The 26,071-nt window shown below is 46.1% G+C and overlaps 1 protein-coding gene across 1 annotated transcript in view; it reads left to right on the top strand.

Annotated features, from left to right (window-relative positions):
* The first annotated feature begins 17,101 nt into the window (after nt 1–17,101).
* Nucleotides 17,102–26,071, top strand: part of SLC35F3 (solute carrier family 35 member F3) — a 401,848-nt gene continuing 392,878 nt past the window's right edge. The window contains exons 1-2 of the mRNA XM_042908179.1: nt 17,102–17,172; nt 17,528–17,757. Of these exons, the coding sequence (XP_042764113.1) occupies nt 17,120–17,172; nt 17,528–17,757 (283 nt within the window). The 5' untranslated portion in view covers nt 17,102–17,119. The remainder of the gene's footprint in view (nt 17,173–17,527; nt 17,758–26,071) is intronic.

Raw genomic sequence — 26,071 nt, 5'->3', positions numbered from 1 at the left:
ACAGACACACCCTGTCTCCGCAGTGCTTGAAATTCCTATTATGTGCACAGACACCTCCTGCTTTTCCGTTTGAACCCACTGTCATTTGAATCTCTGACCTTATGATTCTGCATTCTGACTTCTGAAAGCTTCATCAGAAGCTCCATTTTAGGAGGCAACTGGGTGGCTCAGTCAGTTAAGCTTCTGACTCTTGATTTCAGCTCGGGTCATGATCTCATGGTTCATGAGTTTGAGCCCCACATGGGGCTCTGCAGTGACTGCACAGAGCCTGCTTGGTATTATTCTATCTCTATCTGCCTCTCTCCTATTCACAGGTGCTCTCTCTCTCTTTCTCTCTCAAAATAAATAAATAAAAACTTAGAAAAAGGAGCTCCATTTTGGTCCTCTTCTCTAACTCTGATACCCAGAACCTTCTCTGTCTGGCTTTCATCCACCTAAAGCTTCGTGCAAGCAGAAGACTATCTCCCCCATGCCATGTGAGCTCGACCAGCCTGCCTGGCCTTCTGGCAATTGCTAGAGTGGGAGAAATTGTAGGGTCAAGAGGCGATCAGCCCCTGCAGTGACAAGCTGTCTCCAGTGAAAATTATTTCAAACATTCTTGCCAGGCTTCTAACTACCCAGAGACTTTGAATAAGCAAATTATGGAAGCAGCCCAAACATCCACCAACTGATGAATGGATAAAGAAGATGTGATGTGTGTGTGTGTGTGTGTGTGTGTGTGTGTGTGTGTGTAATGAAATATTATCCGGCCATAAGAAATAATGAATCTTGCATTTGCAACAACATGGATGGAGCTGGAGAGTATAATGTTAAGTGAAAAAAGTCAGAGAAAGAGACAGATACCATATGATTTCACTCATGTGTGGAATTTAAGAAACAAAGGAAACATGAAGAGACAAACCAAAAAACAGACTCTTAACTATGGAGAACAAAGTGATGGTCACCAGAGGAGAGCAGGGTGGGGGATGGGTGAATAGGTGATGGGATTGAGAGGACACTGAGGCATTTTGGGAGTTAATGGAATTACCACCTGAGAGTACATAGCAATTTATCACCCCCATTTCCAAGTCTCCCATGGATCAATCTTGTTAACGACATGATAGGGAGGGTGGCACGGACGTGCCGATGAAAGATGGAATGTAATATACTTGCTCTCACGGGAGATTGTCGTGTGTCCCACAGTGGTCACAACTGAGACTTTGAAGGTGCTACTCATCTTGTCTCACAAGTAGCACCCTTTATCAGTGACACGCATGAGACACGGCTCCATCAAAACCAAGCGTAAGTCTATTTCCCCTCTAGATGGTCTGTGTAGGGACTGTGCTTTATTCGTGTCTGAATGCTGTGTTTGACCAGAATCAGTGCTCAGTAAACTCCTGCTAATTTGTTTGAGCTAAAGTCACTCTGTTTTGCTGTAAGGCTCGGATTCTTCATTTGAGGGTCATAGGTCATGTTCAGAGGGTCTGTGAATTTCTTGAAATTGTACCCAAAATTGTAAGTATGTGCACGTGTGCGCTCATACAGCTCTCCCGCTGCCACGGTAGGGGAGATATTTCAGTTTCCAGCAGCAGAATCTTGAAGGGGTTAAAGGACTGTTGGAACGGAGGAAAAAATGTTCTGTGTTGAATGTGTTTATTAGCAGTTCCCCCTGAAGTCCTGCCCTTCCCGGAGGTCCTAAGGGACACGAGGGCCTGCGCAGACAGAAATTGGAAAGGCTCCAAACAGAAGCCTCAGCATCACTGAAGAGAATGAAATGGTTCTGGATGATCATGATAGAGTGGATGGAACTCTCCGGGACCTAATGGATAACAAAACAAACATAAATCACCGACAAGGCCAAGAGCAGGAGGCACTGGGGTCTGATGCCTCTCTTTTTGAGCAGAGGGGCTGTGGACAAATACAAGCTCCTCTCATGCCTTGTTCTTTCTATGTAGGGATTTATTTCTCTTGACTGTATATAACAACACTTCCTCAATGAATCACGGGAGAATTATTACCAAAAAAAAGGGAGAAGAGTTGAATAGAGTTCAAACTAAAAGTGATTTATCTGCTTAAATTGATAAAAATAGAGCTAGGTTTTGAGTTTTTCATCTTCAGAAAAGGCTTCTTGGGAAGGCATGAGATCCCACATCCAGGGGCATTTAAGCAGAGACTTGATTCTCCCTTTCAGAGATGCCACGGAACAGGTTTCTCACTGGAAAGAGAACAGGAGTAGCTGCCCACTCAAGTCTTTCTAGAAAACCTACATTTATTTAATTGTTAGGAACCTTATCTTGATTACCTGTCTGTGTAGAGGCAAAGTCATGTAGCATATAATACTTAAAGAACTTATATTTGCTTGTGGCCTTGGTTTTTGAAATGTTTTCTGCACCTAATAATACAGGTTTTTGTTGGAATTTCTAGAGCCCACACACAGATAGGAGTTGACTGTTCTGATACATACATGCTAGGTGGTAGGCAGGAATCAGCCTAGAATTTAAAATCTAAAGTGGATATTCCACAGTGCAGATAAAGTGTGTGTCCGGGTGATAAACAATCTATTAGGAATGGAGGGAGGGGCATATTCGGAATTTTAAAAAATTGATTAGAGCCATGGGTTCATTTGCATTTAATGTGCAATATGGCAAGTAATCACTTCCTCCTCTAAATTCTTACAGAACTGTCTTTGTATCTAACTTAAGTACCCTGTACTTTTAACTTTTTAGTTTGGTCATTTGTGTATGTGTCTTCTGCTTTGAAATTCCTTGAGGGCATAGTTTTCAGCTTTATATCATCCAGAGTGCCAGAAATATAGAAAAGATAAAAGTGGGTTATGTTTTTTCCTGAAACTTATTTTTTTTTTTATTTTTTTTTTTAGTTTTCTATGATTAAATAAAGATGCCAAATGCAGGAACTATACAGCTAAGGAGAAATACAGAGCCAAGTGAAAGATGAGAGGAGAGCCATTGAACATCTGTGCTATTACACTATATTAGTCAAGGTAATCAAGTGCAGACAATGCTTCTGAAAAAAACAACTCTTGGTTTCACTGATCTGCTCTACAGTTTTTTTAGATTCTATATTGTTTATTTCTGCTCTGATCTTTATTATTTCTCTTCTTCTGCTGGGTTTAGGCTGTCTTTGCTGTTCTGCTTCTATTTCCTTTAAGTGTGCTATTAGATTTTGTATTTGGGATTTTTCTTGTTTCCTGAGATAGGCCTGGATTGCAATGTATTTTCCTCTCAGGACTGCCTTCGCTGCATCCCAAAGCGTTTGGATTGCTGTATTTTCATTTTTGTTTGTTTCCATGTATTTTTAAATTTCTTCTCTAATTGCCTGGTTGACCCATTCATTCTTTAAGACAATGCTTCTGTGCTGCAGTAACAAATAGACTTGTTATTTGTTAAATGCCAATGGCTTAGTATACACAAAGAGTATACTTTTACTTTTAATACAGTTAAAGGTTTGCCTTTTGCTCATGAAATGTCCAAAAGGGATATTCCTGATTGGGTGGCTCTCCAAGACAGCTGTCCTTCAAGTGGAGACTCAGGGACCCACAATGCTTCTACCTAGTAACATCATCATCCCTAGCACTAAAGCCATGGGAGAGCATGTAAAGTATTTCTCAGGAAGTTGGGGTCCCGGTTGGCTCAGTTGGTTAAGCATCCAACTCTTGATTTCGGCTCAGGTCATGATCCCACAGTTCGTGAATTTGAGCCCTGCATCGGACTCTGTGCGGACAGCAAGGAGCCTGCTCAGGATTCCCTCTTTCTCCCTCTCTCTCTGCCCCTCCTCCGTTCTCCACCCCCCTCAAAATAAATAAATAAATGTTTAAAAAAAGAACTTTTAGAGGGCAAGTCTGGAAGGAGTGCATATAACTTCTACCCACGTTCTATTGGCAAGAACGGAGCAGATGGCTCCAGGGAGGCTGAGATATGAAGTCTTTCTAGATGACCAGGTTAGGGGATATAGAATAGATGAGGTAGGATTGGCAGACACAAAGCACTGTTAGCCATAGTGGCCAAATATCCATTTTATCACTAGATGACCGTATAGAATATGCTCACCCCTTCCCTTAAGAACACAACTCAAAGTCCCATAGAGCCACTGGATCCAGCTTGAAGTCCAGGACCTCCCAGTGGTTTGTGAATTTTTCAGTTTTCCTGTTCCTCAAACTCAGATATGAGTGTTTGAAGCAATCTCTGGGGGCGCCTGGGTGGCTCAGTCGGTGGAGCGTCCGACTTCGGCTCAGGTCACGATCTCGCGGACCGAGAGTTCGAGCCCCGCGTGGGGCTCTGGGCTGATGGCTCGGAGCCTGGAGCCTGCTTCCGGTTCTGTGTCTCCCTCTCTCTCTGCGCCTCCCCCGTTCATGCTCTGTCTCTCTCGGTCTCAAAAATAAATAAACGTTAAAAAAAAAAATTAAAAAAAAAAAAGCAATCTCTGACTGAAGAGGCAAGTTACTTGGGTCTCTCCACACACTCAAGATTCAATAATGGAATAGACGCAGGATGACAGCAACACATACTTTCTGGGAAAGGGGAAGGGTGAGTAATACACAGAAGTCATTGGCCCATAGCGATGATGAAACCCTGTAGAGCAGGCATCGGGACAGCTTCCCCAGTTCTAGGAGGTTCCAAACTTTCAGAGTGTATCTGTTTTTTTTTTTTTTCTTTTGCTCTTACAAGTCGACATTCTCTCTTGAGTTCATCTCTTTCTTATAATGCGTCTTGCCCAACACAGATAATAATAGCTAACACAGAGGAACATTTTGAAATACATAGCATTGTCTTTACTACAGCCCAAATGTCATAATCCTGACTGAGGATATTGGTCTTAGCTGGTCTGATCAAATGTCTGAAAGATCAAAGACCGCCTTCCCTACTTACTACACATTGTACAACATTAGAAATCCACTTCTCTCTCGTCTTGATTTTGGTTGATCCGACCACAGCATTCACTTAGTTTTTGAACATTGTAAGGGTTAGAAAAGGAGAGAAAGACATGGCTCCTAAATTAAAGATTACCATTTATTGGGGTAAGGTAAAACAAATGCATCGTATGTGGTTATCTGTTCATCCATCTATCCATCCACCTAACCGTTATTCCTTCTTTCTTTCTTCTTTCTTTCTTTCTTTCTTTCTTTCTTTCTTTCTTTCTTTCTCTATCAGAACCCATATATCTTCTATAATAAGCATGTCAGAAATATTTATTACAGTGACTAAAATTTCTGAACAATAGGACACACTTTTTCGAGAACAATGGAACAGGATATTTTAAACCAAGACCAACTTCAGATATTGTATTGCTACACATACTATCTAGGTTGAAAAAGTAGGATCGTAAAAAGGCTGAAAGAATCCTGGAAGCGAGACTGGGAGAGAATTAGTTCTAGAAGTCACTCCCCTGGTAACTTTATAATCTAGTCTTAACCTAGAAATGGGAACTGACAAGTAACAAAAAATGAAAATCGATTTTGCAAATTGTGTGCAATATATTCCTCACATATTGTCTTATTCCTTCATTCCCCACCCCCCATTTTCTCATTCATTTAAAACCATTCATTTTTAGCAGCATCTCCCCAGGCATCATGTGGGATATGAGAGTCCCAAGGAGAGCCGAACAGTCTCTGCCTTATAGAACTTTTAGCCTAAGTGGGGAGATAATTTTTTAATCAAAGAATCTTATTAATATGCAAGAAAGCTCTAATAAGGGTTATAAAGGCAATTATAGAGTATTATAGGGTTGTATAGAAAGACCTAATCCAGTTTGGGGAGGGTCAGAAGAGGCCTCATGGAGGAGGAAAGTCTGAGCGGCAGAGGAGAGCCAGTTGAAGAAACTGACAAGCTAACAGTGGTAGGAGGTGGATGGGCAGAGAGGCTATCTCGTGCAATAGCCTGGAGGCCAGATCAAGGCAAACAAATTCCAGGGGCTCTGAGAGGCTGGTGTGGATGGAGAATACACACAGAGCACAAGTCAAGAGGCAGCTCAGGTGCGGCAAGGTTAAGGCTTGGGTCTCTTACTTAAAGAAATGAGATGCTACTCACTGAAAAGGTTTAACAGAGGAGAGTGACCTGATCAATTCAGACTCCCAAAGGCTTTCTCTGAGAAGGAGGCAGAAAGGAATGGATGTGGCAAGGCCAGTTAGGATGTTACTTTAGTATCCCTAGCAGCAGTGGTGGATTTGTTTACAAAGCTCTTTGTGATCCGACCCTGTCTACCTCTCCACTCTACAGCTTATCCCCATTCATGTAGTGCCCTCCAGACGGGTGGCTTCGCACACCTCCAGGCTTTTGTGCCCATGGCTTCTTCCTTCAGTCTTCTTTTCCTTCTCCTCCTTCTCTTTCACCCCCTTCTCCCCCTTCTCCATCTCCCTTTTCCCCTCCTCCCCCTCCCCATCCCTTCTCCTCCTGGCTAATTTCTATTCATTTTTCAAAACCAGTTTGCACATTAATCTAACCTGAGAAGTCTTATCTGACACATCCCTGGTGCTACGTCTCCTCTTCCACTCTTCCCCCAGTAGTGGCTCAGAAATCCTCCCTGCATGCTTGCATGGAATCATTGGTATACATCAGTCATGGCCCCTATCACACCATTTTGCAAGTATTTGCCTGTTTGCCTGTTTGTTTATTATACCGTGGGTTCATTAAGAGCAGAGAATGTCTGTCTTATTTGTTTTACTAGCTGCTCATAAATATTTGTAAAAGAGACAGAGCTCTTAATACCCTATATTTTAGGATTCTTCGCTTTGGTAAAAATACATAATTTTTGCATCAAAGAATAATGTTTTTAATAAAGTAATAGTTAACAGTTTAAAGTTCATCTTATGATATCTTGAAATGCTACAGAAACATATATGCAGAAAATATTTCTTATTAGGAAGCAGCAGTTGATTAGCTTGGCCTGCAGCACAGTACTGATTCTGATGAACTTACTCATTGAAGTTTTATTGTGAGCAGAAAATGAAAAATATGCAATCTCATTTAGGCAGTGAGTAGAGCGGCTTCTAACAGCATATAAATACACTGACTGCTGCTGTTCTTAACTGTAGTCTCTGAATTGAAATCATTAAAAAATGAATAAAATACCAAGTAAGCAAAATGAAGTCAGTGAATGATCATTTCCATCCCTGACCCCTTTCCTTCACATTAACCCAGGAACCAAGGGAAGCCAGATGAAAAGAAATGGATGTTAATGTATCAAAAGGTAGCTTGATAAATCTGTTAGCTTTGATATGAGTACATGACTGCTTTGAAAAAGGAAAATAAACAGACATCTATAAAAATATGTATCAGAAAGACATCAACATTTAGGTAGGATGTAGCAGGTCTTGGCAGATCAACATTTTCATTGCAACAACTTGAAAATCCAGGTAAATAATATTTCTAAAGGTATCAGAAAGCTACGGAAGGAACAATGATTAGGTGAATTTATATTCCAGACAAGCAAAACTGTTCTAAGGTAAGCTGATGGCCGCCAACTGTTTTTTGCCTCAGGAGTATTTGCCAATTCTGGCTACAAGCTGAAGATTGAAAATGGCCTTGGAAGAGGGCCTCTGCCAAAGATCAGTGAAATCAACAAAGCTTTCAGTGATTGAACAGAGCTGGAGGACAAATTGGAAACTTGAAGAACCCAAGTTTCCACATGAAATGTTTGCTGAGGTCTGAGTTTGCATGGGAGGCTGAGGAGCTAAGTCAAAAGCTTCTAAAGGAAGAAAGAGCTTTAGCATAGTCTCTTGGGGATTAAGCAACAAAGATCCACTCGAAGAAGGGTCTTGCTTAAAGAACACCAACAATTTCTCCCTTAAGGTATTTAGAACTTTTAAAAACTGTGTGGGTGGGAAGCTGTAGACTTCGGTTGGATCTATAAAGGGTAGAGGTGGATTCCCTACAGTCTTTTAGAACTCAGGAGATTAATGCCTGCCAAGCTTTCAGTAAAAAGCCTGGGAAGACTATGCCTAAGGAAAAGGGCAAAGCAGTTGTGGAATCTTACTAATAGTGCAACCTAATCCCAAATTAGTTAAATTTCTGATTGGATTATGTGATCGATTTCTCATTCTCACTGCTTAAGAGAAGAAGGAAGCCCTTCTCTGGTAGGAGATGTGGTCATCTGGAGGCTCTATAATGTTTCAAATAACAATGTCTGGAATACGGTAAAAATTACCAGACATGTGCATAAGCAAGAAAATATGATTGACAATCAAGAGAAAAAACAGGCAATCGATGCATATTCATAGATGACTTCAATATTGAAGCTAATCAACAAGGATTTCAAAATAACTATGACTAATATGTTAAAGAATCACTAGAGAAGATGTTTAAAAATGTTTATGTGCAGTCCATACATACAAGTTTCTTACTGAAGAATCTGGAGAGAAGCCTGGAAATTTGTATTTGTTAAATGTGTCCACATGGTTTTGAGGGAGACTTATCTTCAAGGAGTATAGTTCACTGATCATTTGCATCAGCCTTATCAAGGGTGCTCATTAAAATGCAGATTACCAGGCTCACTGGAAAGAAAACACCTCCCTATGAATAAAATATGAGAGTCTGAAATTTATTTTATTTTCTCTTCTCATTTCATTGAGATAGAATTGACAAAACACTGTATAAGGTGCACAGCATAATGACTTGACACATGTATATATTGCAAAATGGTTACCATAACAGATTCAGATCATCCATAACCTCATAGAAATACAGAAGTATCTCCTTGTGGTGACAACTTTTAGGATTTACTGTCTTATTTTTTTCAAATATTCCATACAACATTGTTAACTGTAGTCACCATGCTGTATATTATATCCCCTGTACTTATTAATAACTGAAAGTTTGTACCTTTTGACTACCTTCACGCCATTCCCACAACCCCCTCTCATCCACCTCCCACTTCTGGCAACCAAAGATACGATCTCTTTCTCTAGGAGTTCGGTATATTTAGCATAATGCCCTCAAGACTCATCCATGTTGCTGTAAATGGCAGGATTTCCTATTTTTTTATGGCTGAATAATATTCCAGTGTGTGTGTGTGTGTGTGTGTGTGTGTGTGTGTGTGTGTGTGTTTGACATTTTATTCATTCATTCATCTGTTGATGGACACTTAGGCGGTTTCTGTGCCTTGGACATTGTAAATAATGCTACAATGAACATGGTGAAGATATTCCTTTGACATGGTGATTTTATTTCCTTCAGATACATACACAGAAGTGAAATTTCTGGATCATATGGGAGTTCTATTTTAAAAAAAAGTTTTTTTTTTAGAAACCTCTGTACTGATTTTGAAAATGGCCACCCCAATTTGTGTTCCTACCAACAATGCACAAAACACCTGTGTACCACCCCCTCCCAGCACTTGTTATCTCTTGTCTTTTTCATGATAGTCTTTGTGACAAGCGTGAGGTGATACAAGTGTGGTTGTGGTTTACATTTTCCTGATGAGTAGTGATGTTGAGGGTCTTTTCATCTATGTGTTATCCATTTGACTATCTTCTTTGGAAAAATGTCTCTCTTCTGGTTCTTTGTCCATTTTTAGGTGGATTCTTTGTGTTGTTGCTATTGAGTTGTATGCATTCTTCATATATTTTGGATTTGAACCCCTTATCAGATACATGATTTGCAAATGTCTTCTTCCATTCCATAGGTTGCCTTTTTACTTTGTTGATTATTTATTTTGCTGGGCAGAGGCTTTTTGCTTTGATGTAATCCCACTTTTAAAAAAAATTTTGTTGCTTGTGCTTTAAATGTTATATCCAAAAACTCATTGCCAAGACCCATGACAAGACGCTTTAACTCTGTGTTTTCTCCTAAGAGTTTTATGGTTTTTTTTTTACATTTTTAAACATTTATTTATTATTGAGAGACAGAGACAGAGCATGAGCAGAGGAGGGGCAGAGAGAGGGGGAGACACAGAATCCGAAGCAAGCTCCAGGCTCTGAGCTGTCAGCACAGAGCCCCACACAGGGCTTGAAGTCACAAACCGTGAGAGCATGACCTGAGCCAAAGTCGGATGCCCAACTGACTGAGCCACCCAGGCGCGCCAAGAGTTTTATGGTTTTAAGTCTTACAGTTAAGTCTTTAATCCATTAGCACCTGAAGTGATTCTGAAAAATTTACATTTTTAGAGCCACCAGTATAGAGATTTTTTTGGAAATATTTCCACTATTGCTTTTTGTGATGCTGGATGTTCTCGAATATTCTGAACAGAACTTGTATCAGGATCTCACTTTTATGCTTAGAGTAGCCCAAATTCCTTTATACACCACTTTGTAGATGATGTTTTGCAGACTGACTTAAGCCAGTGAGTTCATGCACAGGCCTTGGGCTCTTTGGATGGATGGAGTTCACAAATGAATTTTTTACATCAGTAAATGGGAAAGTAGTAACCCATAACCTAGCCATCAGATTACGATAGAAACATTTTAGATCACATTACACCATCCATGCACATAACTGTTAACCCAACAACTTTTGTCAGCATGTGTTCAGAAAAAAAAAAAAGTTTATATAGGCTGTTCTCTAAGTTAGACAAAGTTTTAGCATTCTGTTTTTTTTTTTTTTTGGTTTTTTTTAACGTTTATTTATTTTTGAGACAGGGAGAGACAGAGCAGGAACAGGGGAGGGGCAGAGAGAGGGAGACACAGAATCTGAAACAGGCTCCAGGCTCTGAGCTGGCAGCACAGAGCCCGACGTGGGGCTCGAACTTACGGACCGTGAGATCATGACCTGAGCCGAAGTGGGACGCTTAACCGACTGAGCCACCCAGGCGCCCCTTAGCATTCTGTTTTTGTAGGTGCTCTGACCACACCTGACAATCGCTCCAAGCACAGGGACAATATTCTAGAGCAGGATTCCATTACCCTTATAGTTAGCTGCCTCAGGCAACTATAAATCCTTATACATACACGCTGGCTGGAAAAAGGATGGCCGACTTTGGATACCATCTCTAAGGATAAACGTTTATTGGTTCACAGCCCTGGGAGTTCCCTGGGTGAAATCTGAAACTGATCCCAATACACAGAGGGCAAGGAGAGACTGAAGAAAGAGGCAGATTACTCCAGATTGGGGCCTGTCTTGGGTGGCCTCAAGATGAGCACATTTTTTCACCTACCCATCAGAATCTTAAAAGTTTATACAGAGGCCTTAACTGGGTTCAGTAATGCACACTATCCAGATGGTCTCAACACCTGACTGTCTCAAGACTGCATCCTTGAAACAGCTCCTACTGTGTGGGAACAGGGAGTAGAACGTATATTCAGGGGGAGGAGCCTGGGTCCGGCTCACTGGTCTACTGGCAGTCACATCTTCTCAATGACCTCCTCCAACAAGGTTACGAATCCTGTGTCACCTGTTATGCAAAGGTGGAGAGGATCTCTGAAATAGTGTATCTGATCCAGATGTCCTGAATTGCTATAATTCCCCTATGGGAGCCCATTCCTAACCCTCACTCGTCAGGCCACGGAACAAGCAAGTGATTTCATCAATCGTAACCCGCTTCTGATACTTACCGTGCCCCAAAGCAGAGCTTCAGGCGTTGATTGACGTATGGGCGATAGGAGAGCCTGTGTGAGTTATTTCTGCATGTGGTCTTTATTGTATGATGCTGGCTAGCCACACCTGATTGGAAGAGTAGGTTGCTGGCACTAACATCCCCAAGGGACTCTACATGCAGTATCACACCGCCCCCGCTGAAGTAGTTAATATCAGTTACGGACATCAGAACAGGATTTAAAGAGGCTGCCTGTGGAGGTGAGAGGTGGGGTGAGGTGGGAGCAGGGATTGCAATGGCTTACAGAGTCGCTGTCCCAAACGTCCCAAGATGTTATGGCCCTGACTACATCTGACAGATGTAAGTGTCATAGAAGTGACAAATAATTGTCCCTGCTAACATTTATTGAGCACTAAAGCCTGTGCTAAATTCTTAACACACTTGACCTTATTTAACTTAAAAAATTTTTTTTAAATGTTTTTATTTTTGAGAAAGAGAGAGAGAGAGAGACAGAAAGCGAATGAGGGAGGGGCAGAGAGAGAGAGAGGGAGACACAGGATCCGAAGCAGGCTCCAGGCTCTGAGCTGTCAGCACAGAGCCAGATATGGGGCTCGTACTCGTGAACTGCGAGATCATGACCTGAGCTGAAGTTGGATGCTTAACCGACGGGGCCACCCAGGCGCCCGTATTTAATCTTTATAATAACTATTTGAGGGTGGTGTGAGAAAATGAGGTTTAGAGACGTGAAATACATTTTGCAAGGCTATGTGACTGGTGAGTGGAGAAGCCAGTATTTAAGTCCTTTTATCTGATTTCAAACCCCATGCCATTTATTTAAAAGGAGTGGGGGCGGGGAGGGGTACAGTGTGGAGCTTAGCAACTGTATATGTAACATGACGTAGAGATTTTAGGCAACATGAACCTGGATATGAGTCAGCAGTTTGACGCGGCTGTCAAAGAAAATGGTTCAACCTGGAGCCCCATTGCTAATAATAAAGCTCATGTCTCTGAAGTCCTGGCCCTGGTCACGTGCTAGGTACTTGACACGTATTAACTCGTTTTCTGTCTTCACCACAAGCTCACCAGGGTCATCTCTTTCATACAGATAACGGGAACGGAGGCTCAAAAATGTTAAAGACCTTGCCTAGAATTACAGCCGCCAGAATGTGATAATTAAAGGGGGGAGTGGCCTCTGTCGTCTTCTAACTATGCCTAGACCTTCAATGTGTCTGTAAAAGCAAGGTGGGGGATTCTGAGTTCACGAAACTTCAGTCATTGTTTACACTGTTCTCTCAAACAGCGTGCCAACGGCGTCCCCCTGGGGAAGTCAGTGAGGTGGAGGGTTCCCATGCCCACACTGAGAAGTGACTCCGAGTTCAGCATTTGTAAACAACGATCTTGAGTGGCTTTGACTTCAGGCGGTCCTCTGAGGATGCTCCAGAAACACCAGGTGAAGTGTTTTTCATGGCAGTCCAAGTCTTGCTGAAGATGAGCTATTTCAGGTGTAAGAAATAAAGACTTCTCCTACAGTCTCGGAAGGGATTAAGAAGAGAACTTACACACATACGGTGGGGGGGGGGGGGGAGAGGGAGGGAGGGAGAGAAAGAGGGGGGGAGAGAGAGGAAACATGTTCCTGAGGCTCTCACAAAAGAAAGGTTAAAAATTATGTACAATTATGGAGGATATTAATTTTTTATTTATATACCTAAGTATTTCCTGGTATTTTTATTTATAATGGCTTTGTTGTTTTTTATGATAACAGCCATAAGAATAATATATATATTAAAAGTAATATTTTAGGGGAATATTGTGACCCTGGAAAGCTGCATAAGTTTTTTAAATAAGTAGACTATCTTTTAGGGCCATTTTAGGTTCATAACAAAATTGAGGGGAAAGTACAGAGAGTTTTCAACTACCTCCAACCCCCACGTATACATATAGCCTCCCCACCAACATCAACATCCTGCATGATCGTGGTATGCTTCTTTCAACCAATGAACCAACACTGACACATCATTTTCTGCCAAAGTCTATAATTGACATTAGGGTTCACTCTTGGTGTCGTCCAACCTATGGATTTTGACAAACGTATAATGATACGCATCCGCCATTGTAGTATCACACAGAATAGTTTCACTGACTTAAAAAATCTCCTGTGCTCACCCATTCATTCGTCCTCCTCTCCCTCCCACTACCACTCTCCACACCAGGAACCTCTGGTAACCACTGATCTTTTTAGTGTCTCCATAGCTTTGCCTCTTCTACAGCGTCGTATGGTTGGAGTCATACAGAATATCACCTTTCAGAGAAGTTTCTTTCACTTGACAATATACGCTTAAGGTTCCTCCGTGTCCTCTCATGACTTGATAGTTCATTAATTTTTATCACCGAATAATCCACCATTGTACCGATGTATCACAGTGTTTACCTACTGGGGGTCTTCTTGGTTGTTTCCGTGCTTTGGCAATTGTTAATAAATATGCTGTAAATATTTGTGTGCAGGTTTTGTGTGGACATATATTTTCAGTCTAATTTAGAAATACACCAAAGTGTGTGATTGCTGGATCTTTTGGTGGGAGTATATTTGGTTTCATAAGAAACTGCAAAACTGTCTTCCAAAATGGCTGTGCCATTTTGCATTTCCGCCATCAGTGAATGAGAGTTCCTACTGCTCCACATACTCGTCAGCATTTGGGGGTGTCAGAGTTTTGGACTGTGTCCACTGTCGTAGGTATGCAGTATTGTCTCACTCATGTTTTTTTTTTTTTTTTTTTTTTGAGAGAGAGTGAGCTAGGGAGAGGGGCAGAGGTAGAGAGAGAGAGAGAGAGAGAGAGAGAGAGAGAATCCCAAGCAGGCTTCCATGCACAGCACAGAGCCCAACACAGGGCTTGATCCCACAACGTTGGGATCATGACCTGAGCCAAAAAGGAAGAGTCAGACGCTCACTGACTGAGCCACCCAGGTGCCCCTCACTCATTGTTTTAAACTGTAATTCTGCAATGACATATGGGTGTTGAGCATCATTTCATAAGCTTGTTGGCCATCTGTGTATCATCTCTGGTGACATGTCTGTTCAGATATTTTGCCAATTTTTAAATTGGGTCGTTCATTTTCTTTCTTTTTTGTTTTGATTTTTTAAAAATGTTTTTATTTTCTTTTTTTTGGGGGGGGGCAGGGGCAGAGAGAGAGAGAGAGAGAGGGAGACACAGAATCTGAAGGAGGCTCCAGGCTCTGAGCTGTCAGCACAGCAGCCTGACGCGGGGATCAAATCCATGAGCTGTGAGATCATGAGCTGAGCTGAAGCTGGACGCCCAACAGACTGAGCCATCCAGGCGCCCCTAGGTTGTTCATTTTCTTATTGTTGACTTTTAAGTGTTCTTATTTTGGATAATAACCCTTCATATGATACGTATTTTGCACATATTTTCTGCCTGTCTGTGACTTGTCATCTCATTCTCTCGACAGTGTCTTTTGGAGAGCAGTTTTTAATTTTAATGAGGTCTAAATTATTAACATTTTTTTTTCATGGATAATGCCTTTGATTTTGTATTTAAAAAGTCATCACCAAACCCAAGGCTGTCTGGATCTTCTCTGATGTTGTCTTCTAAGAATTTTATGATTTTCCAATTTATATTTAGGCTTATGATCATTGTTTTTCATATGGATGTCCAGTTGTCCCTGCATCCTTTGAGAACACTGACCTTGCTCCATGAAATTGACATGGCCTTTTCCTCAAAGATCACTTGGCAAAGTGAGTGTTTCTGAGCTCTGTATGTTGTTCTACTTATCCCTTTGCCTCAGCCCTCCAACTTTGTTCTTCTCCAGTATTTTGTTGGCTAGTCTGGGTCTTTTGCCTCTCCATATAAAGTTTAGAATCATTTTGCTAACAGCCACAACATAACTTGCTGAGAGACTGATTGGGGTTACTTAGAATCTGTACATCAAGTTGGAAAGAACCGACATAACATTGAGTATTCCCAGTGATGGACACGGGCTATCTTTTATTTAGGCCTTCTTTGATTTCTTTCATCAGAGCTTTGTAACCTTCCTCATGAAAAAGCACTTCTTTATTCCGTGTGCCAATGTAGGTGGTATTATGTTTTAACTATCAAATTCCATTTGTTCCTTGTTGATATATAGGACGTTGATTGACTTTTGTACATTAATCTTGTATCATTCAACCTTGCTATAACCAATATTTGTTTCAGTTTAATTTTTGGTCGACTTTTGAAGTTTTCTATATAGATGATCATGTCACCTGTGAACAAAGACAATTTTATTTCCTCCTTCCCAATAGATACACGTTTTAATGTCCTTCTCTTATCAAATTGCATGAGCTAGGATTTGCAGTAGATCTCGAAAAGGAGTGCGAAGAGACAGACATCCTTGCCTTGCTCCTGATCTTAGCGAGGAAGCTTCTAGTTTCTTTCCATAAAGTACCATGTTAGCTGTATTTGTAGATGTCCTTTATTAATTTAAGCAAGTTCCCCCTCTCTTCCTAGTTTGCTGAGACACAATATAATTTTAATATAAAACACGGTACAATAAGTAGGGTATATAATCTGATTCTGATTTTGTGCGAATGTATTTTACGTGGGGGGTAAAAGTGGAAGGGAATACACCGACTCAAGGCAGTCCTGGTTGGCTGGATAATGAGAATTTTCTTTACACATTTCTGTATTTTCTCACTTTGCCCCGATGAACCTATGTTTTATATGTATATATATATAACAGAAAACTGACATTATGGAAAGTGATGTGTTGGGAAGAGAATGACCGGCCGACAGAAAAACGGACAGAGACGAAGGAACATGGAAAAATCCGTGGAAAGAGCAGGGGTTTAGTAATTGCGTCACCGTCACCGAGGAGAACACAAGCTCTCTGAGGGCCAGGCCGGCCTGAACTAACCCCGCAGCGTCGTAAGTCATCTCACCTGCGCCTCGGCCTCGCCTGGGAAATGCTATTTATTTCTTTGGCATCCCCAGAGTGGTCTTTGTGGAGACGGAGCCGGGTCTCTCGTCTTTCCAAGTAGTTTGCCCGTTGTTTCAGGACGAGGGAAAGGAGACCGGGAGCGGTTGGCGGGCGCGAACCGGGGCAGGGAAGGGGGAGCGGGGGGAGCCCACAAGTCACGGGAGAGGGGAGGGAGAGGGGAGGACGAGCGCGCCCCAGCCCGAGGCTGCCGGGCGGAGCGCGGAGGCCGGGATCGGCTCCGGAACCCCGCGCACACCCCGGCGGGCGGGAAGGGGGCGCAGCAGCGCCCCCGCCTGGCCGCGCCGCTCCCGGGCCGGGCGCGTCGCGCCGCCCGGGTGCCTCGAGAGCGCACGCAAGCTCCCGGCGCTCGCTCGGGGTCCGCGGCTCCCGCGCCCGCCGTGTGCCGGGGCGACGGCGACAGGCGGAGGGGGCCCGGGCCCGCCGCGGCCGCCGGCCGCCTGCAGCGAGCGCCGCGGACCGGCCGGAGCCGGGTGAGCCGCCGCGCCCGTGTCGCGCCGCACACGCCGCGGAGGCGCTCGGGGACGGCGGGGGCGGGCGCGGGCGCGCACGGGCGGCGCGGGGCGGCGGGCGCCGCGCGGACCCTCGGCGGGCAGCGCGCCCACCTCCCCGGGGCCGCGGCCCCTCCGCCTCAAGTCTGGGCGCGCCCGGCCCCACGCTGCCGGTGCCCATGGGGATCCGAGAGTTTCCCGGCGGCGCACCCAGGGGCAAGAGCATCGCCGTGTGAGTAGCGCCCGGGCTTGGGGGCGGGCGGGGCGGGCGGCCCTTTGCAGCCTGGGGCTCGGGGAGGGGCGGCGCGCGGCGGGGCTGCTCGGGAAGTTTCGGGCGTCCTCTCCCTCACCGCTCGCCCCGATCTGCGCCGCCCCGGGGCGCCCGGGGCCGGCGCGGGAGACGGGACCCGACGCCGAGGCTGCCGGGGTTGCCGGGGTGCGAGGCGGGCGGGGCACGAGCGGCGGCCCTGCGGCGGCACCTGCCCCTGCGGCGCCCTTGCTCGCCCTCGGATCGGCTCCTCACCGGCATCCCCCTCCCCCTTCTCTCCCACCTCCTCCCTCGCGCACCTGCCCGCGCGCGGCCGCAGTGGCATGAGGAGGTCACCGGACGTCAGCCCCCGGAGACTGTCCGACATCAGCCCCCAGCTCCGGCAGCTCAAGTACCTGGTGGTGGACGAGGCTATCAAGGAGGATCTGAAATGGTCGCGCTCCGTGGAGGACCTCACCAGCGGGCCCGTGGGGCTCACGTCCATCGAGGAGCGGATCCTGCGCATCACCGGCTACTACGGCTACCAGCCCTGGGCGGCGAGCTACAAAAGTAAGACTCCCTTGTCCGCCGGTCCGTGCCCCCTGCCCTCGTCACGGCGGCTGGGGAGCACACGAGGCGACGCGTCCTGCCGCCCCCCTCCTCCTCCCCTCGCCGCCATGCCCGGAGATACAGACCGGGCTTTGCAACTTTTTGGAGAGACCTGGAGACGGAGTTCTCCGGGACCTTTGGGAAATTCTGATCGTTCTCTTATGCCCCCTCCCCTTCCCACACGGCTTCTCCCTTCGCATCCCCTTGCTCTCCAGGCGTCGCATTAGGGAGGCAGATTGGAAACTCAGTGTGCCCTGCACTTGTGTGGCTCTCCTGCGGATCCCAAAGTGGTACCCGCGCCCAGCCGGGCTCAGCTGGTTCGGAGACTGCAGACTTAATGGGCCTGGGTGTTCACTCTTCCCTTTGTCTCCTGGGCCCTGATGCTGGAGGACGATTCTTGGGCCTTCATTTCAGACCCCTGCGCTCCCTTTGCCTCAGGTCTTTATCCGTCCTCGGTGTAGGAGTTCTGTCTGGATCATTCTAGATGATGGCATTTGGTCCCCGAGAGATCAGTGGTTGGTGCCAGGTGCAGCAGCTGAAAGTTTGCTTGGCCAGTGGGCCCCAGCTGATACCTTTGGCAATGCTGGGATCGGTTGTATGGATAGTAGCTGTGCGAGCAGGGCCGATTTGGTGGGCATGGCTTCCACCTGGGAGGGAGAAGTTGGCCGGAAGCCACTCCAGATGCCTCTGAGAACCGTGATCAGGCGGTCCCATCACTGTCCTCTGGCAGAAACATTGCCCTTTACCACTTCAGTCAAGAAAGGAGTTTGCTTCATTCCGTTTGTAGTAAAGACTAACAGCCTAATGATTCTGAGATATGTTTTTCCCTTTCATTGCTTGAAATTGGAACATACTTTATTGGTCCTTAGGAAAAAAAAAAATCAGGCTTCTGTAAATTAATCATGTTCAGCTCTAAAAATACGGCTCGTTTTCTCCTAAAACCCTTGACTCTCAAGCCGAACGTCAGCAGTATGCTAGCAATAAGCCGGTTACTTTTAAGTTATTTGCAGGCAGAAACCTAGGATTTTCATGTTTTGTTTTCATGCCCTTACTTGTTTGTAGAGGACCGTGGTGATTGCTTTTAACACTGCATAAACCTTTAAAAGGTTATTTGTGTTTCCTCCTGTCTCCTGCTTCTGCCGCTACAATTGTAGCTGATAAATTGTCTTTGGATCACAGAAGGAAGACAAGGGACCAAGTTCTCTTTTCAGCAGGAGAATCCTGGGCATAGGATGAAACAGTGCTACAAGATTGCAAACCCATTGGAAACCATGATAGATCTAGGAGGCCCAGCTCCTCTTTCTGCTTGCTAAATTCCCATCAGGAACTTCCTGTGTCTTCTGTTCTCTGCTTTCTTGATAAAGAAAGACAGTGGTGCGATTTAACAACCTTCGTGGGGTCATCTAGCCCCTAAAGTCGTCCACAGACTTATCATTGTCATTTTATTTGTGACTGGCCCCATGTGCTTTGTAGACGTTTTCACCGGGGTTCCTGACTTCGGGGGCAGACAGGGAGCCACAGCAGTGATGACTGTGTCTCGTACGGACACACTTTATAATTAAGACAGGGGACAGGCCGTATGGAGAACGAACGGATTCTTAAATCCCCTCTGCGTGAGGCTTTGTGGAAGGCGTAATATTAACAAACAAGGCTACAGCGATCACCGTGAGTGACTACACTCGGCTCACTCAACTCTTTTTATTGCCGTGGAGCTTCCTCTTTATTCCAGGGTAGTCCCTTTCTCCTAAAAGGCTTTAGGTGACAACCGACATTTTGACGAATTAATTAGATTTTAAGTTTAAATTTAGAGAAGCTCATGTTTTATTAATACAGTCAGAGATGTTTTAGGGGAGCCCTTGGGCTGTGCGTTATTTCTATCCTGAGCAGAAAGAAAAAATGAAGAGACTTATCTGTAGGTTGGGATCATTTCTTCAGTTTCTTGGTTAATAATCACTCTCAGCACACTGGGAGACATGATGATCACAAAATACATGTTATTCTCACGGTGTGCGGAACAAGCTGTGGGCTGCGGTGAGCCTTATCCTGGGCACCTTGGCATTGCGGTGCTACCTGTCTGCCATCTTTCAAGGTGGCTCATGTGTGTCTGCGCTGAGAGTTTCTGGAAGGAGCTGCGCTGAGAGTTTCTGACTGTTTGAGAGGGACTAACGAGTTAGCCGGCCAGCTTTGTAGCAGCAGACATGATTGGCATGACCAGGTATTCGTTCCTACCTTCTCCACTTTTAGTCTTTGTTTTGGGTGGCTAAGTGAGGTGATTGTAAATAGTGTAGAAACGACCCTTGCTCGGTATTTTCTTTATAAAAAAAAATTTATTTTAACGTTTGTATATTTTTGAGAGAGAATGCGAGCAGGGAAGGGGCAGAGAGAGAGGGAGACACAGAATCCGAAGCAGGCTCCGGGCTCCGAGCTGTCAGCACAGAGCCCGACTCGGGGCTCGAACTCACGGACCGTAAGACCATGACCTGAGCTGAATTCGGTCGCTTAACCAGCTGAGCCACCTAGGTGCTTCTCATACTTTCTGTCCAGTCAGTGAGATGAACACGTTTCATGGCAGACGAGGGACTTTTTATAAGGAATTGTTTTTAAAAACTCCCCAAGGCCCCTGGGTCTGAGAGGGATGGTGTGTGTGGAACAGTCAGCTGAGAATTAAATAAGAAACCAGCAGCCAGGATGGGTCACGCGCCTCTTGTCAGTGGCTAAAGTCGTCCGAGCACATTCCACATTCCATGTTTCTGAACCAAACCGCTGGGCAGTGTTTGTGGCGATTCCTCGGGTTCCTGGCTGTGAGTGTCTCCAGAGCCCAGAGAGCGGGTGGTTCACAGAAGTTGCTCAGTAAAAGTTTGGTGAGTGAGTGAGTGAGTGAGTGAATGAATGCGGCCTGAGATGCTGACCTCCAGGAGAGAACCTTCGAATGTATCTCTGTAGTGATTCAGGGCCTCGAATTCTTTATGCTGCCTTCCTGTCTGTTTGGAATTGCCTCACTCCTGCCCTGTGCTGCCACCCTAACTGTGTCCTTGGCTTTCCAAACCATAGACTAGACCGGACTTGCTGATGGCAGGCTTTGGTGTAGCCCAGGGTTCCTCAACCTCAGCACCATCAACATTTTGTACCGAGTAATTCTTTATTGTGGGGGGCTGTCCTGTCCATCGTGGGGTGCCTAGCAGCATCCTTGGCCTCTGGCACTCCCCCGCCATCCCCTGCACCGTGACAGCCAGAAGTGTTTCCAGACGATGCCAGAGGTCCCCTGGGCGTGTGCCTTTGGATAGGAAGCCCTTATGATGTAATGAGAAATGTGTCCTCCAAGGGAGCTCTACTGCTGACCCTGAAAGGCCTGCCCTCTGAATTCCTGACCTCCTGTCTTCCTTCCTCCTGGACCACCTCTTAGGATAGAAAAAACTTCTATCCTTCTGAAAGAGCCTGTTGCTTTCTCAGCTGACGTGATTCTGTCCCATTCACCATAAATTGATACCTTCTAGAAAGTGCTTTCGAATTCAGCACAAGGAGCATAATTGCTTTCAATGACTTCTTTTCCCCTCCCACCTTGTACCACAGCAGGAGAGAAATGACCAAGTGGAACGTCCTGGGTTGCCCCCTTGCTTTCTCATCTCTCTGGTGTAGACACCACTTTGGCGGGGCAGGGGACAAAAATCGGGAAGAAGCCATCAGCAGAGTGGTAGTCAGGCCTAGGCGTCTGAGGCAGTGGGGACCGGTGGCATTTTGGCACAGAGATGATTGAAGTAACAACCTTTGGGGATCCTGGATGAAGGAGCATCCTCAATGCTTACTTTCGTTTACTCCTTATTTACATTCACTCATTTAGCAACGCTAAACGCTTCTTGGGAGCGTTTGTGAAATTCCAGAGCACAGAGATTAGTGACGAGAAAGGAGGCTCACTGCACAGATGTACCCAGAGGGACCTTTGTCAGGGAGCACCGGGCGACAGACACCTGCTGTTAGGAGATGGGTGCACTGTTTACAGTGCGCAGGGATGTTGTACTTTAGGTTTTGCTGATGGGTGGTTTCTTTTTTTAATTATTAATTTTTTAAAATATTTATTTGTGTGTGAGAGAGAGAGACAGAGCACAAGTGGGGGAGGGGCAGAGAGAGAAGGAGACAGAGAATCCGAAGCGGACTCCAGGCTCCGAGCTGTTAGCACAGAGCCCGACGCGGGGCTCGAACTCTCGGAACGTGAGATCATGACCGGAGCTGAAGTTGGACGCTTCACCGACGGAGCCACCCAGGCGCCCCCTTAATGGGTGGTTTCAAACAGTGACCTCTTGAACATTTTCCTAGTAAAGAAACTTTTTAGGAGTAGCTTTTGGGTGCAGGGCTGGGGGCGGGGATGGCCACGTTTATTGCTTAAAATGAGGCACAGCCATCTCTTGAGTAGATTCGTTACTATCACACGGTGCTGGGATGTTCAGATAAAAATGAGGTGGTTTTGGAAACAATGCCGATGGGTTTCGTTTTCGGTCGTTTGTAGGGCAGAGGGTGGGCTAGTCCCAGGTGACCCTCCCGTGTCCAGCCCACTCCGGCCTGCAGTTGGCGAGTTGAGGTTCCGCCTGGAGCCTGAGAATGACTGAGGAGAACTGTGGGTCCAGGTTTTATAGGTCACGCTGAGAAAGAGGGCCCTGAATAACTCCTGGTGAGAAGGCAGTCTCGTGTTATGGGATCCTCCAGGTTAAAAATGTCGGAGAGGGTTCGTGTGAGGGAAGGGGGAGTGGTGGGCCGAGAAAGGCCATCTTTTCTACTCTCTGTGCCATTTCCGCCTGGACTGTGCGTCCAGGTCGCTGACGTCGTTGCCAGTGATAACTGGAACGGCGGCTCATAGTATAATTGAATTCACGGGGAGCACCTTCTGTTCGGGCCTCCCGAAATAGGAAAGGTCAGGTCAGCAATTCAAAAATGACCCACTTGTAAGAGATTTATAATTTGGTTGTAAACGTTTATTCTAGAATGGAGCTGGGCGCATGAAATCCTAGAGTGAAAAGATTTTGAAGGGGAAAAAAAAAAGTTGCAGGTGGCAGGGGCGGGCTGGAGTGAGCAGAGAGCGTAAATCACATTGCCTGATGTCTCAGACAGCCCGTCTTATTCCTGAATGTGAATACATGTTTGCAGTTTGGTAAATGGTTTCCTGAGATTCGGAAGAATCACGATGCAGAACTGTGGTCTCCTAGGGAAGCACAAGCGCCCCCCCCCCCCCCCAGTAGGCTCAGAACAGGGACGGGGGTTATGCCCCTTTTGCGTCTGGTTGTGAAGTCTCCCCTCCAAGGGAGCAGAGTCCTCCGGGTTTTAAAAGAGATCTGGGCAAGGAGATCTCTCCCTATTCCTCCGAAGTGGATCCTGGTTCTGTTTACAAGGTGCCGAATCTAAAACACCAGGGGTAACTAAACATTTGTCCTTTCCCTGAGCAGCTGGAAAAATTGAGGTCAGTTGCCTTAAAAAATTAATACACATGTGGTTGAGCCATTGTGCTCTGTTCAGCGTTTTACTGGGTGTTGCTAAGGCTGCTCGTTCGTGGCGTAGCCCCTGAGTGAGGGTGGGGGCAGCCTCAGGGTCTCCCGTTGGCAGGAGACGCAGACGAAATGGATCCCCGGAAGCTTCATCCCTCTGTAGGAGCAAGCACTGTCAGTCACCTCCGTGAGCCTCTGTTTTCTTGCCTCTAAAATGGGGGAGACTGTCACTCCTCCCCGAGGGTTGTCCCGAGGGGTAGGTGCAGGAATGCATATGTGGCTTCCGGCCCTTTGCCTGGCACCTGTACACAATCCTTTATTTTTGTGGATTCATCCTGCAGACTTTCTGAGCACTTGGTGTGTGCCAGGATCTAGGGGTGAGTGACACAGTCCTCGCCCCCAGATCTCCCAGAGTCGAGGGAGAGGGAAGCCCGAGGCCAGGCCGACGTACCGTGAAGACTGGCTCGGGGGTGCGCGGAGAGCCCTTCCCCGCAGGGGTGAGTGCAGTTCAGAAGCTGGAGGGGGAATGAGCCGCAGGAGGTGGATGGAGGGGAGGTGTGCCTTCCATGCAGAGGCACGTATACGTACAGAAACGCGCACACGCTGTTTCTAGAAGGTGACTCAGCCTGCCTGGAGCGTAGCCGCTAGGAAACGCAACGGATGAAGTCGGTCTGCGAGCAGAAACTGACTCTGGTCCCTTATGCTTCTTCAGTCCGGTGTGTGTCATCAGGAGGGGCCCTGACGCCTGTCACCTTCCCCAGCCAGGTCCCCGGCTGAGTGCCACCCACTTCTTCCAGGGAGCCTCCCTGACCATCTAGATCGGGTGAGGTGTCCTTGCCAGGGGGCCGCACGGTGCTGTCACTTCTCGTGTGTTGTCATGGCAGGTTCAGGTGCGGGGCTGAAACTTACAGACGGGGAGCTCTGTGAGGGCGGGGCTCCGGGCCGCGTCCCCTGTCCTCAGCATGGCTCGCTGCACACAGGACAGGGGTGACTCTATCCCCCGATCGCAGAGCATCTCTGGCACCTATTGCGGTAAACATTTGTTAAACGTATTAATGAAAGGTCACACGTATGCACACGTGGCTGCTACGCGTCTACGTGTCTGTGGCGTCTTCCAGAGTTACCCCGCACAGAGCACTTCTGAATGCCTTCCTACGTCAAGAACTGAGCCTCCCAGTGCTCGCCTCCTGGGTCTTCACCTTGACCCAGCTAAAAACACTGACAGGCAATCCCACTCCTACAGCTACGTTAGCCGGTGCCCTATCAGAGCGCTTAGTGTGGTTTCGACAAGCCCGTGTTCAAAATGATACGGAAAAAATGAACAGAGCCCAGGGGAGAAGAGAAATGGGTCAGTGGGGTTTGAAAATTCTTGCTACTAGCAAGAATAAAGTATTGGGGGACGGAGAGGTAAAACAGGCCCGTGACATGGCTTGGTGAGAACGATGGGAGCTGACACCATGGGGAATGTCTTCCCAGCTCGCCATGACACCCCTACCTGCCCAGCATCACACCCTCTAGGTAGGCTCTTAAGCCAGACTTGGCATCAGCTGTCTCCTGGGCACCACAGGTTAGACTGGCATGGACCCTTGACACATACTTAGTATCTCCCTCCTGGAATTCGACGTTAAAATCAGGAGCTCGTGACCTAGTTTGGGGTGGTCTTGCATGTGGGGGAAATGCTATGGAGGAGCTCTTCTGGCTTCTGTGTGGCCCAAGAGCCAGAGAAATCCGGTCTGCACAGAAGAATCAGGCAGGTGTGCAAAGGAGCCCAGAGGGACCCGGGGCTGGGTCCTCTTTCCCTGCTAGGTCAAGGTCGCCATGCAGCTCATCCTCTGAGCTCCAGGAGATGCCACTGTGGCAACGCCACAGCCCCTTCCTGGTGACTGAACAGAAGCTGTTTTTTTCTGGTTTTGTTCTGCACAGCTGCAGACCCCCATCTGAATAATATTTCTCAGTGACTTTTGCTCAGGCTCACGTAGGGCAAAACAAGGGTATACATACCAAAGAATTTCCCATTGGAAATAAGAAATCATGTTCTGACTGCTGAGATCAAAAAGATTATGGAGCCTTCGTCACTGGAAAGACTCAGAAAGAGGCAGGCACTCAGTAACCCCAGCTGGATTAGGTATTTACTTACCCTGTGGTAAGGGTGAAGCGGATTTGGTTTAGTTTGTTTTTTTTTTTTTTTCTTACGTGATGTCTTTTAGTTCAGCAGTGAGTGTGCGTCGATCAGTAGAGTAATAGGCCAGTTGTGTTTCCTTATCTTATTGCAGAGCCTAGAAGGGAACTTGCACAATTCGGAATCTGGTAAATTCTTTCAGTTCATGATGGTGACGAGACCTTGAACAATTGCCCAGGACACGGGCACACGCTTTTCCCTTACGCAGCTTGAGGTAGCCTTCACTTATGACAGCATTCGAAATCACAGGGAATGGGTTGCCCCTCCCAGGTGATTTGCAGTATGGAAGGGCAGAGTGTATGTATCATGGGTTCCTGGGACCGAGAGATTCAGTGAATTTCTCAGAGCACTTTTCAACTTTTGACAGATGTTTTCTGTGACATTCGTATTTTCTCCTTGTCAGTCTGCTGTGTGTCATCTACCTTACTTGCCTAGGTAAGAGTCCATCAGGAAATTACTTTCATCCCTTTTCACCATCTACTTTCTAACAACGTTGCGTAATCAAAATTCGGGCACGTCCTCACAGTTTTATCTGAAAGGGTCAGAAGCAAGATGCTTCTTGAACGTGGACTTGGCTTCCTTATTTTTCTTTTCGTAAATCGAGTCTGTTCATACTCAATGAACA

The sequence above is a fragment of the Panthera leo genome, chromosome D2, assembly GCF_018350215.1.
Source record: "Panthera leo isolate Ple1 chromosome D2, P.leo_Ple1_pat1.1, whole genome shotgun sequence".
Taxonomy (NCBI): domain Eukaryota; kingdom Metazoa; phylum Chordata; class Mammalia; order Carnivora; family Felidae; genus Panthera; species Panthera leo.
This window is presented reverse-complemented; position numbering and strand designations above follow the sequence as displayed.